At 39.5% G+C, this 13,143-nt stretch overlaps 1 protein-coding gene across 3 annotated transcripts in view; it reads right to left on the bottom strand.

The window, feature by feature from the left end:
- Nucleotides 1–13,143, bottom strand: part of FNDC3A (fibronectin type III domain containing 3A) — a 118,954-nt gene that overhangs the window by 70,961 nt on the left and 34,850 nt on the right. For 2 of the 3 annotated variants that reach the window (XM_080594706.1, XM_080594707.1), the window contains exon 3: nt 7,949–8,024. The exons of the other annotated variant lie outside the window; for it this stretch is intronic. In XM_080594706.1, coding sequence (XP_080450832.1) covers nt 7,949–8,024 — 76 coding nt within the window. The remainder of the gene's footprint in view (nt 1–7,948; nt 8,025–13,143) is intronic. 3 annotated transcript variants of the gene reach the window in all.

The raw sequence follows: 13,143 nt of genomic DNA, 5'->3' as shown, positions 1-13,143 counted from the left end.
TCTTGGTGCAGGTGCTAAGAGAGCCAACTAGGAAAGGTGCCCTCCTTGACCTGTTGCTGGAGAACAGAATGGGTCTTGTGGGAGATGTGGCAATTGGCGGCCGTCTCAGTCATAGTGACCACGAAGTGGTTGAGTTTAGAATTTATGGTGACAGAAGGAAAACTGTCACCAAAACTTCAGCCCTGGATATGGGGAAAGCAGACTTCAGGCTGCTCAGGGAACTAGTCAGCAAGGTCCCCTGGGAAAATGCTTTTGAAGGCACTGGCATCCATCAGTGCTGGTCAATCTTTAAGCACGGCCTCCTAAAAGCACAAGATCAGGCGATTCCAAAATATTGGAAGTCAGGCAAGCGGGGCAGAAGGCCGGCCTGGCTGACCAGGGATCTTCTACTGGAGCTTAGGCAAAAAAAGAAAGTGTACAGCTGCTGGAAGGAGGGTCAGGTGACGAGGGAGGAATACAGGGATGCTGTTTGTGTTTGTAGGGAGAAAATTCGTGTGGCCAAAGCCCAACTAGAGTTGAAGCTGGCCATGTCTGTGGGAGACAATAAAAAAGGTTTTTTTTAGATATGTGAACAGAAAAAGGAGAACCAAAGAAAACATAGGTCCGCTACTTGATGGGGAAGGTCTCCTCACAGACAATGACATAGGCAAAGCAGAGACGTTTAACGCCTTCTTCGCCTCTGTCTTCAACGCTGATGATGGCCTTCGGGACCCAGGGTGCCCTGAGCTGGAGGACCAAGATGGTGGGAATGACAAACTCCCAACCAACCCTGCATGTGTGCGGGATTTGCTGCTCCACCTGGATCCATACAAGTCCATAGGTCCGGATGGGATTCATCCCAGGGTGCTTAAAGAGCTGGCTGATGTCATCGCAGGACCTCTCTCAATTATTTTTCAACAATCTTGGGAATCTGGAGAGGTCCCATTGGCCTGGAAGCTGGCAAATGTTGTGCCAATTTTCAAGAAGGGTAAGAAAGAAGACCCTAGCAATTACAGGCCTGTCAGTCTCATGTCAGTGCCTGGTAAAATTATGGACAGGATGATCCTTGAAGTTACTGAAGTGCACCTGGGGGACAATGCAGTCATTGGTCCCAGCCAACATGGGTTCATGAGGGGTAGGTCCTGACTAACAAATTTGATTTCTTTTTATGGTAAGATCACCCATCTAGTTGATCAAGGGAAACCAGCTGATGTGATCTTTTTGGACTTCAGCAAAGCTTTTGACACGGTTTCCCATAGGATCCTATTGGACAAAATGTCCAGCATACAGCTAAACAAAAACATCATACGATGGGCGAGCAATTGGCTGACAGGCAGGGCTCAAAGGGTTGTGGTAAATGGGGCCACATCTGGCTGGCGGATAGTCACTAGTGGGGTCCCTCAAGGCTCCATTTTAGGGCCAGTCCTCTTCAATGTTTTTATAAACGATTTGGATGTAGGACTAGAAGGTGTTTTGAGCAAATTTGCCGACGACACTAAACTTGGAGGAGTTGTGGACTCAGATGAGGGTGGAAAGGCCTTGCAGAGAGATCTGGACAGATTGGAGAGCTGGGCGATCACCAACCACATGAAGTTTAACAAAAGTAAGTGCCGGGTCCTGCACCTGGGACGGGGCAACCCTGGCTATACGTACAGACTGGGTGACGAGACGCTGGGGAGCAGCCCCGCAGAGAGGGATCTGGGGGTTGTGGTTGACAGCAAGTTGAATATGAGCCAGCAGTGTGCCCTGGCGGCCAGGAGGGCCAACCGTGTCCTGGGGTGCATCAAGCACGGCATCGCTAGTAGGTCAAGGGAGGTGATTGTCCCGCTCTACTCTGCGCTGGTGCGGCCTCACCTCGAGTACTGTGTGCAGTTCTGGGCACCGCAGTACAAAAAGGACATTAAACTGTTGGAGAGTGTGCAGGGGAGGGTGACGAAGATGGTGAAGGGCCTAGAGGGGAAGACATATGAGGAGTGGCTGAGGTCACTTGCCCTGTTCAGCCTGAAGAAAAGGAGGCTGAGGGGGGACCTCATCACAGTCTACAACTTCCTTGCGAGGGGGAGTGGAGAAGAAGGGGACCTATTCTCCATTATCACCAGTGATAGGACCCGTGGAAACAGTGTTAAGCTGAGGCAGGGGAAGTTTAGGCTGGACATCAGGAAGAGGTTCTTCACCGAGAGGGTGGTCGCACTCTGGAACAGGCTCCCCAGTGAAGTAGTCACTGCACCAAGCCTGTCTGAATTTAAGAAGCGATTGGATAGTTACATGGTCTAAACTTTTGGGCAGACCTGTGCGGTGCCAGGAGTTGGACTTGATGATCCTTATGGGTCCCTTCCAACTCGGGATATTCTATGATTCTACGATCTATGGATTTAAATAAATATTGTCTCATTCCTCAACTTCGTCCACTGCTAAAGCTGACATTGAGCAATTTAACAAACAAGATACAATATATCTAGAGGTGATATCACCCTTAAAGACAACATGGGGTTACCTGGCACTACTGCAGTGCCAGGTAACCTCGTGCATTCTCAGATCACCAGAGAATGACAGCACGTACTTCCTCCGACCCACACAGTGGGTTTAGGGTTTGGTAATAAGCTCTGGTCTTCTCGTGAAAGCAGCAACTTCCAATGACCACTAGCACCACTAGCAACTAGGAAAGTCCCTTCTGAGGGATTTGTGACAACTTGTACAGAATTTATGACCAGATCAACATCGGTGTTTAACTACCTCAAATAATAAATTACATAAAACTCAACAGCTAAGCACCAGGTGTTACTTAGAACAAAAAAAAGTCTATTTTTTTGTTGTCATTGTTCAAATGTACTTAGGCAGGAGTTGCATTTATTTTAAAATGTTCACCTTGGTTGCTTTAATGCTATCTGAAAACAACCAAAACCACATATGAGACCTGGCAGCAGGTAACAACTTTATTCATGTAGCATTCTGGATAATGGGCAGGTATGCTCTTCCAAAGCTGAAAATAAATTTTAGAATGAAATAGTTTGTGCTTCACTACTGTAATCTTAGAATTGATATGATTTTCCTCTTTCCCTCTTGACTTAGTTCTAAACACTTTTAACAAGCATTTTATTCTTTAAAGGGGAAAAAAAAAAGATGTTAAGATTGCTTAACTTCTATCCCAGAGACCAACCTTAAAACTGATACTTCATTTCAAAACATGAAGTATTTATGACTCACACTAATTTACATACATTTTCTTATTTTATTATGAAAATGCCAATTTTCCTTTGCAGAGACATATATAACATGGTCTCTCATTATGTCAAGTAACATTTAATAGCCCCTAGCTGCAACTTGGGACTGTTATAAAATGTGCTCAAGATGAGTCATCTTCATTCACTTGTTCTGCAATAGGAAGAATTCATGAATGAATGATCTGCAGTAATTCACTTCTACAAAGACAGCCCATTCATTTACTTCAAACCTGGCTTTCTGAATCACTGCAATGTAGCTGATTATTTCACTTTAACAGAAGACAAAATTTTGCTTAAGGAAAGTTTCCACAGAAGTCTGAATATTTCCAGTATGTGTGAACAGTTTCACAGATCTAAAAGAGCTCTTCTGAAAATAAGCACTTTGGTCTAACATATGGATACACAGGCAGATACCTTCCTGTCTGTCTAGCAAGAAAATCACACTGTCTTTAGAAAGCAAGCCTGACAAATGGTTTAAATTGAAGTTGTGTTAAAAGAGTGGGCAGAAGTCATTGCTATCAGACAAACCACTAGGCAGTCAAACAACATTTTATAAAATCAAAAGTTGGCCCTTGGTACAGAGAAATGCTCATTTAAAGTTGTAATTAAGTCAAAATACACACAACGGAAAAGCAACTAAGACCTAAGCTGTCAACTACAGAAATACAAAATAAGATTGATTGTTATTTTATAAAAATATGCATACAGTACATCAAGAAAAAATACACAGTCATCAAAACTCTGTCAAAGTAAAGGAAAGAGATTAACCAAGGAGGAAAGGTCCCTCAGCAACCACTGCTCTTTTGTCAAACCTACAGATTTTAAACTAGGAAATAAAATGTCCTTTTCATCCCATCTTAACTGCCATGGAAGAGGCACAAGCTAAGATGCCACTTCTCACCTACAGTTCCAAAACATTCAAGGCTTTATAGATCACCTATGTGAGTTATACCTGCAAACAGCCAGCAAGTCAGTACAGAGACCTGAGTATAAATGTACTATTTTCTTCAGAAGCTTAGCTTTCAGAAAAAGCATGGTGTGCTCCTCTATTAATTGGTACTTTTCATTACTTCATTGATTCAAGGACAGCTCTAAAATACTCACTTTATTCACACTTATTCACACCTCTCCTTTCTCCTGGAAAGACAATGACTCTTGCTGTTTTCAGGCTGAGTACTTTTACCCTATGTACAGAGCATCCAAAGTAAGGCTAGTACTCTTTAGAAATAAAAGAACTATGACAAGAACAGCACAAAGACTGATGGATGGAGCACCTCAATTTTTCCAACAGACAGAGATATGGTGCAAGTAGTATATAAAATGGTTAGATTTATAAAGAATCCACACTGGCTTCAGCAGATACTGCAATCTCAACATGAAATGACCAGCAATAAAGCACAAGGGACAGAGATCTAGAATCACTGAAGGAACCATGACTTACCAAGTCACCCACATTACTGCATCTGTGGATCTGTATTTCTGCTGAGGATCCATCCACAAGCAGCTCAAAACCTCTCAACCTCCTTTCTTTTGTTTTTGTACTATACTTACATAATCTCAGTTTAAGCATATGATGATGCAAATTGCCTTCACAGAACCTGAAACTGTTACCATTTCAATTTTTGCTCAATGCATAACATGCCAAAGTCTTAGTATCCTTTGTAATCTCACATTTTTTCTTCCTTTCCTTAGGTACTTTCATTAAGATTTTACTCTACAGAGAACCTAACCACATATTTGTATGGCAACACTTTGCTAAATATAGTTTAGAATACAGACTTTGAAAAGTAGTACTTGAAAATTTTCCATTCCTTAAAAACACAAAAGTTGATGTTCAACATTAATCTGAAGTCCTTGCTATCTGTAGGATATTGAACATCCTACAAAATACTAAGTAAATGAAGCTCCCAAACCAGTTCATTCTAGAAAGCAAACATCAGAAACTAAGAGAGATTTGTTTGGTGGTCACTTACCATTCTACCACAAATAAAGAAGTGTTGGAAATTATTCATGTAGCTTTACAAGTATCACTTTGAAGGGGATAAGGGAATACTTCTAACAAAATATTAAGTGCATTTCATGGAAAAAGCCTTATGCTTGTACTAATAATGCTTTTCTTCAGGTGGATTCTGAGCGTGATACAAGACAACAACATTAATTACATCAATATGCAATGTACTTGTTATACATAATCACAGTATTTCCGTGAGCAGTGTGCTGTCTTTGCAGAGTAATATGCAGATACACATTTTTAATGTATGTATTCCAATGTCCTTTTACATAGTACATCACAGAGAGCAGAAAACGTGCTGCTTGTTGAGACTGAAGTCAATACAGTCAGACAAGAGAATAAAGATGGGCAAAGCCTGACAGGGAAACAAACTGGAAAACAGTATTATTTCACATTCTGATGACTAAATCAACTTGCTACTAATAGCTTTTCCACTCAGTTTCTCCATGCCTTTTTCTTAAATAAGCATTTCTGCATGTTTATAATGCTTCCCCAAATTGTACTCATTATGTATTTCTGCAACTTTAACTTTGATTTGACCTAATAATTTAGTGCATACAGCGAAGAAAATAAGAACAGGGAACTGATGTGAGGTTTCCTGCTTTAGAGTCAGCACAATAGTCTCTTGTAGCTGTAACCCATTTTGCAGACTGGGAATCCATTTTTTTTTCTGCAAAGTCAAGGGCAAACTATGTTTGAGAAGTTGTGTCAGAGCAAGAAGGACCATCAATACCAAATTACTCTCTACAGTGTGCACTACATGAAATCATTCACTTTATAGAAATCTGTGCACAGAAGCTGTTGGGAAAGTAGGCATTCCTCGTTAGTGCAATACATACCATGAAAAAGTACAGCATCACTTTCTAAAGGAGTTTCTTCTTTAAGCTGGAGACCCAACACGTTATAAATGTAAGAAAGATCTATTGACATAGCCCTCATAACACAGGGACATCTCAGAGTGGCAAGAACAGACCAGAAAAGCTATATTCATGTGAACATGTCTAACTGATGCTGTTCTAAGATTAGGGAACGTACAAACACAAAAAGCCTCTAAGTTATGATCTCTGTTTTATTACCAACTATAAGGCATGTTTTCATGTACCGGAATGGAGAAGGACAAGGAGAATGCCCATATAACAAGTGGTTTGCAAAAGTTGCAGGACTTTCCAGTAAAGTTGTAAAAACCATATCCGAGTTTACTCTTAATGAGTACCAGGAAGAGTTGTCTAACACATACTCACTCTCATATTTAAAGCGCAAATAAATCAACAGTTGAATAAAATCACAATAGCAAGCTGCCTATTTAGAAAGCAAGAGGGACCAGGCAAAGATAAAAGCAGTATCATGAAAGGTTATAACTCTATTTGCAAAGATATGATAGCAGTTTTTTTGCAGTTCATCACACACACTTTCTACTTTCGAAATTACCATGCAAGGAAAAACGTCAAATCAATTTTTCTCCTCACTAAGCCCATCTGATAAATCAAAATTAAACGCACAAAAATGCAAGGTATGCCACTCCTCAATATTGTGTGCAATAGAAGTTAAATACAATTTTTATCTTTTTTTTTTTTTTTTTTTTTAGAAAAAAACACCTTAAATTGCAGGACAAAATTACTATGTTCCTCATAGATATTGCAAAGCAACTATTACAGATACATTTCAAATAACGAAGTATAGAACTGTGAGCTGCAATACTGACTGACTTGTGGCTGAAATGAAGCAACAAGAATGTGCAACTGGCACAGAGTTCAGAAAAATGGCACTAATGAACATATAAACTTTAAGAATTGTCAATGTAAACCTAATTACAGTTCAAGGCCTCCTTTTAATCAGTTCACTTGTAGCCCAAGGACGTGCCTATGACACTGGAAATAGACCTTTTGTCTCAGACTGAAAAGATGGGGAAAAGGAGCTGGAACTTCAACTTCCCAGGACAGTATCTGCTGGAGGTGAGCCAACGTTCAGGAAAAAAAAGGTAGGATTCATTGGCCCAGCAGATAACAAGCAAAAAGAAAAAACAAAAAAACAACAATCCACTATCTGAATCTGTGGATACTCTTTTATAACACAGTAAAATGGTATTCTAAACAAGAGCAATATCTGAGTCCTCTTTTCTTGCAGCTGCAGATGGGCTCGACTTGTAGCTATTTTCATTCAGAACAGAAAACAGCATCCAAACTGACCATTGCGTATGGGGACACTATGCTTAGATGAAGTGTTTGTATTTTGCAGCTGGATCTTGCTAGAACTCAGGAAGGACACGAAGTGATATCCCTAGAGATCCCTAGGTGTCCTAGAAAACTAGCAGTGGGATAACAGACAGTTACTGCTGGGCAAAACAATGTCCATATGATAGCAACAATTGAAAATACAAACTGAAACCAAATTAACAACTGTAACTTTTGATTTGAGGTCTATGAAATAAATAAGCTTAGTCAAAGGTTGCTACAATAGTACTTGCCTGTTTGGTCTGCAGATTAAATGTCGTGTTCCTGCCCTCTCTGCCCACCCCAACAAGGGAATTTAATTTTAACTAATACAGAAAAAAAGTACGTTCCTTATGGTACCGAAATGTAAATCCAATGATGCCTAGGCACATAATCTTTTAGGTCTTTAAACAGCTTTTGTATTTAAAATTATTTTCTCTCAGTCTTTTACCTTCAACACCAGAAATTACCTTTTATTTATCCTGATGCAGAATCAGGAAATATTAAAAAAAAATTATCCATTTTACCTGTAATGCACTGAAACTGTCCATCTTCTCTTCTTATTGTAAATGCTTCCCCTGGATTAACTTGCACAAGAATAACCTTAAAAATAAAAGAGTGTTCACAACCATTACACAGGAATACGTTACAGAAATCTGGTATGTGCAAAAAAAAAGTTTTAATGGGAAAAACACTTTTTTTTTTCTGGTTGTTAAATACATTTTCCATTTCACATTGTTTGCTGCCTTCATCCCCACAGAAAAGTACAAGTACAGATATTTTTAAACATACTTCTCCAAAGAACCTAGGAGAGAATAAAAATGGGTAAAACAGTACCTGTACATATTTTATTTCCTGGACTGCTTAGTATAATTAAAATACTATTTCTACAGCTTAAATTATTCCAACAAACCACATTAACTTCAACATAAATCAAACCATTACATAAAGTTTCAGAGGAAGCCTAGAACTCAGTGTTTGTATGTTAAACATAACTGCTTGGCAAAGTTTTCAACACGAGGGAAATACTGTGCAATTTCCTTCTTTTTATGATCCAAGCATGTTTGCACATTCACTAATTATAAAACATTATTAGAAGTAATAAGAAAGTGCACCAGATGCACAGCATGAAACGGTACGTATAGTTTAATCTGCAGAAAGCTGTTTATCCTAGTTGCCTTTTTGTGTTCGGTGTTTTTTCTTGTAGTTTTGTTGTTGTTTTGTTTTTAGACCAAGCAAAGCAGAATTGATAGAAAAGCACATTCAGCTGAAAAACCGCAAAAAGTTGACAAAAACCAAAGCAGAAGCCCATTACCATTTTAGACTTCTGCATTCTCCTTAGAAACCTACCTTTCTGAGATAAAAAGTTTGTAACTATGAAGAACCCAGCTAAAATTATAAACAAAAGAAAATAAAGAAGAGCAGGTGCATTTTATGATTTCCTTTCTGGGCACATCTTCAGTCTCACTTGCATGTGCCTAAATACAGTAGGTGTCTCCCTCCTGATGTGAATCAGAGGTAGATCTCTCTCTATACAGCTATTCAAGATTTTGGCCAAAAAAAATTTACTCTGTTAGTCTGCTAAAGTATAATTGGGCTTGTTGCTGCTTCTTTACAAAGAAAACAGGAAACTTCATTGCTACTCATTTTAGAAATACTGAATCTTCCTCTTTTGTTTAATTTTGCCTTTTGCTCTGCCTTTACACATTCAGGCTCCCTTTTTTTGTGCCCAAAATAGTGAGGAAAAGGCAGGAATCATATGAATTCCTCCTCCTGTTAAAACAAATTTACAAATTCATTGAAAGATGACAAGTTTTACTCAAACATAGCTGCAAATTTCATGAGATTTGATGGATGTTTACATTTTCAAACTTGGGTCTATGGGGTTCAATACCAGTTTAGCTCAGTTTTGGTCATGCACTTCAGAAATACTACCTTGAATTGTTTCATGTTACTAGAGTAAGATCTCTTTTCAGAAGCTTTCAGCTCTTTGAGGAAAACAACAATGAACTGTATCACTATTTATATTTTATCATGTTGAGAAATTTTCCTGATTATCCAAACTGTGTCAGAATATAAAACTCAGTAAGAGTTAGCATTTAACTTACCCTAAACTTAGAAACAAGATTTTAGAAGTGAGCTTCAAATGAAGCTTGTATCTCTTCCAAAAATATTCTATTACAGAGTTTATTGAAAGGGTTTGTAGTTAGTATTTTAGCAAGTGGATACCACCTTCAGACCAGGATGGAGGGAAATGTGAGTGATGAGTTCTAATTTCTTTTTCAGACCTCCCAAACAGACATAACTTTTTGAAGACACATATCTCATTGACTTACTTTCCCCTCTTTGCTACAATTGAAAGTTTTAGCTTGAAATTTAGCCTGGAAGTACTTAAAGCTTTGCAGGGGCATATAAGAATGCCTGTCCATCCACATGTACAGGAAAGTAGCCAGATTTGCATAAGTGTTTTGGCTGATTTAGTATGCCCTGACTTCTGGAAGGAGCCATCCTGGCTGCAGCTGGCAAGTGACGTGGCAATCTACAAGTGTCACCTCAGTGTGCTTGGTGTTCACAGTATGAACTACGAGAAGCAGGAAAAGTTGTAAAGGTCTCAAGTTTTAGGGTAACAGCTGGAATTATTTATTCCCTTGATTACTTTGAAGTAAGATGGAAGAGGGGATGACTAAAATTACTCCATTGTTCCCATTTCTTCAGTGCCGATGCCTGGCTCCTGAGGTTGGTGGCCTAGGTAATGATGTTGCTTTGGGAACCTGCTATTCCTCCTCTTCCAGACACCTGCCCCAACTGCAGCAAGTAGGCCACATGCCTCTCGATATTCTTTTGGAGCGTTTTCTCCTGTGTGAAAACCTTTGTTGTTGGCTTCACAGCACCTCAGAAGATAAAGGCTCAACACTCCAGCCATGGCGTAACGCAGGGAGAGGGAGCACTGGTCAGCACTGGCTGTGCCATGTTGCAATGGGTCTACTGACGAAGACCAGCACTGCTTTCACACTCGTGTTGTCTGTGGGTTTTCCATGTCTCTGAGGGCATCTGAATCCCAACCAAGAGGGTGGTGAGTGTGGCTGACCTGATGCACATTAATTAGATGCTCAGGTCTCAGGAAGAGGAAATAGAGATTTTTTTTTTTTTCCAGTGGACTATTAGTCTGCTTGTACTCATTTGACTGGCTCCCACTTTCAGCCTTGCTTTTATGTTGTACATTCCCATTTATATTTTACAACTGTTCCAATATAGGCTGTATTTTGTTGCTAAGCATGCCAAAAGAGTCTGAATCAGGGCTGTAGCAATTTCAGAAGTTTCAAAAACCACTGGTTTCAAAAGCCTTTGTTCTGGAGTGAAGCGTGTCAATGTGACCAGTCCTACTTCTCCGCCTCATTGCTGCTGAAACCCGGGGGTCATCACTGCTTTAAGAAGGATATTTTTGACACTCTCTCACCTCCTGAGTAGATACAACTTGTATGAAGAAAAATTAAAGATACTCCTATTTACAGAGAGACTGGTACGCTTCTGGTCAGAAGAGATACTACCAAAGAGAGACAATCACTCCTAGGGATTCACTCTTACGTTATAAAAGTCTGCTGCACATAATCAGAGATGCAAGAAAATCTCTCTAATGGAAAAGGTAACATGGGTCTTTCACAGCATCATGGTAAGCAAATAAAACTTACAGGTTGCTACTATTTATAGGTCTTCCACCTCATTCTCGAAGACTTTGCAGAGGCTTGCACATCTTCTTGCCCAATGTGCTACCTCATCAACCCAGTGGTGTTAAGAAAATTGAGGCTCTCATCTTTCACAGTGAACGTTCTCGATCTCAATCTCCTCCTTCTGCAAGATTGTTGTTGGCTGGGACTTAATGAAATGCTTTGGAAAACTTTAATGGTTGAGTCTCTTTTCTTGTGCCTCATTCTTTTTGTGACAAATCCTGTTGCTTTACTTCAAAACTCTGCTATTTGAAAGGCTAAACTTTCTATCAAAATCTAAAACCCCGCTATCCAAAAGCCAATCTGCATTATTCTATCCACATTTCTGCTGCCTTCTCTTCTCAAGTAACTACAATAATCTGAAAAAACTTGTCATGTGCCAGTCTCAGTGGGAGGCACGTTCTACAGTCTTCAAATGCCATTTCTCTTACTAAATCAACAAAACACTAATTAAGGACTTCACAAGCTTAAAAGAATAATGGGAGCGTAAGACACTGAGTCCTTGATACAAGCTCTACGATCCTACAAACACATTTAAAGCACCACCAACTATAAAAAATAATGAAATTTAGAAATGTAATTTCTCAAAGCTAACACAACTTTGACAACATATTTTTGACTCGAGAATATGTTAAGGTATTACTACTAAGAAATGGAGTATTAGGTCAACTAATTTTGTGTCATTTTCACTAGGACTCTAAATTATTTCCATTAAGCAGCTATTTATAATGACCCACATGACCTCAGTACAGTTCCTGATAAAAAAAACCAACAGTACAGAATACCTTTTCTGGGAAGATTAGCATACAAGTTGAAAATACACAAGTGGAGCTACACATTTATCCTCAAAACCGTTACTGCATACATAAAACAAAATGGCCAGCTCACATGGCTAAAGCTTGAAATATCTGTAGCATCAGTGGCCAAAGTCTATCACAGAGTTTAAGCAGTGAAATTTCATACTTTTCAATGGTACTTAATTTCTTCTACAAAGGACATTTTAGAAGATAAACTCAAATCAAATGAACAACATACTAAGCTTTTTAATGGTTTAATTAAATTGGTATGGATTACAGAGGTTTCTTAATGTGATATTAAAAGCAAAATCCATCCTGAAAACACAGAAAGGTATTGCAAAAAGAAATAGTATCTATTAAAACCCCTCTTTTAGCATGGAATATTTGACTTTTTTTTTTTTTCCTGGAGTTTAAAGCATTCACTTCACTGCCCATCCATTCACTGTCAGTTCAAGATACATAGCCTGGACTGGCATAGACCAGCTTCCCAACAGAACTCAATTGTGCCACATATTAGAGAGCTCAATATGGTTTTCCTGAAATCACTGCTTAAGCTCAGGCAGCTGCTCAAGCCAAATAAGAGCATAAGAAATGTCCTCATGGTCTGGGTCGCTGGCCCAGGTCAGCAGTCCATTCTAGCACTTTATCTCTAATATATCAATTATAGACGCTATTTAGGAAGGGCAAAGGAGCCTGGGCAGTTTCTGCAGTCCATCTTACTCACTGTCCATGAGTTTGCCTAAACTCTTGGAGTCTGCTTACACCGTCTGCCTCCATAACCTCCAACAGCAGTGAATTCCTGAAATTCACCTTTTAACCATTTTAAACCAGTCTTCAACTAGTTAAGTGTCTCTAGTTCCTGTACTATGGGACTTGCTGAACAACAGTTCATTCCACCTACCTCCTTCATTATTTTGAGATTTAGCAATTTCCCCTTCTTTTATCCCCAGTCTCTGTAAACTGAGGGATCCCAGTATTTGTAATCTCTAAGACAGCTGCTTCGTCCTCTTGACCACATCCATGGTACCTAAAAACCACATCTGTACTAGCAAAGAGAGCAGTGCTCAGGAACATTCCCAGGTGCTGGAAAAGTCACCTGCAAAGATGAACTACGCTGTAGTAAGTCTTGATCACCATTTGGGTTGATGCCAGCAAGCACTCTCCCAGATGATGCTGCAAACTGTTCCAGGGACCACTTTC

Source organism: Anser brachyrhynchus (assembly GCF_964034855.1).
Source record: "Anser brachyrhynchus genome assembly, chromosome: 1".
NCBI classification, from domain to species: Eukaryota; Metazoa; Chordata; class Aves; order Anseriformes; family Anatidae; genus Anser; species Anser brachyrhynchus.
The sequence above is the reverse complement of the archived record's forward strand: the minus strand, read 5'-3'. Positions and strand labels throughout refer to the sequence as shown.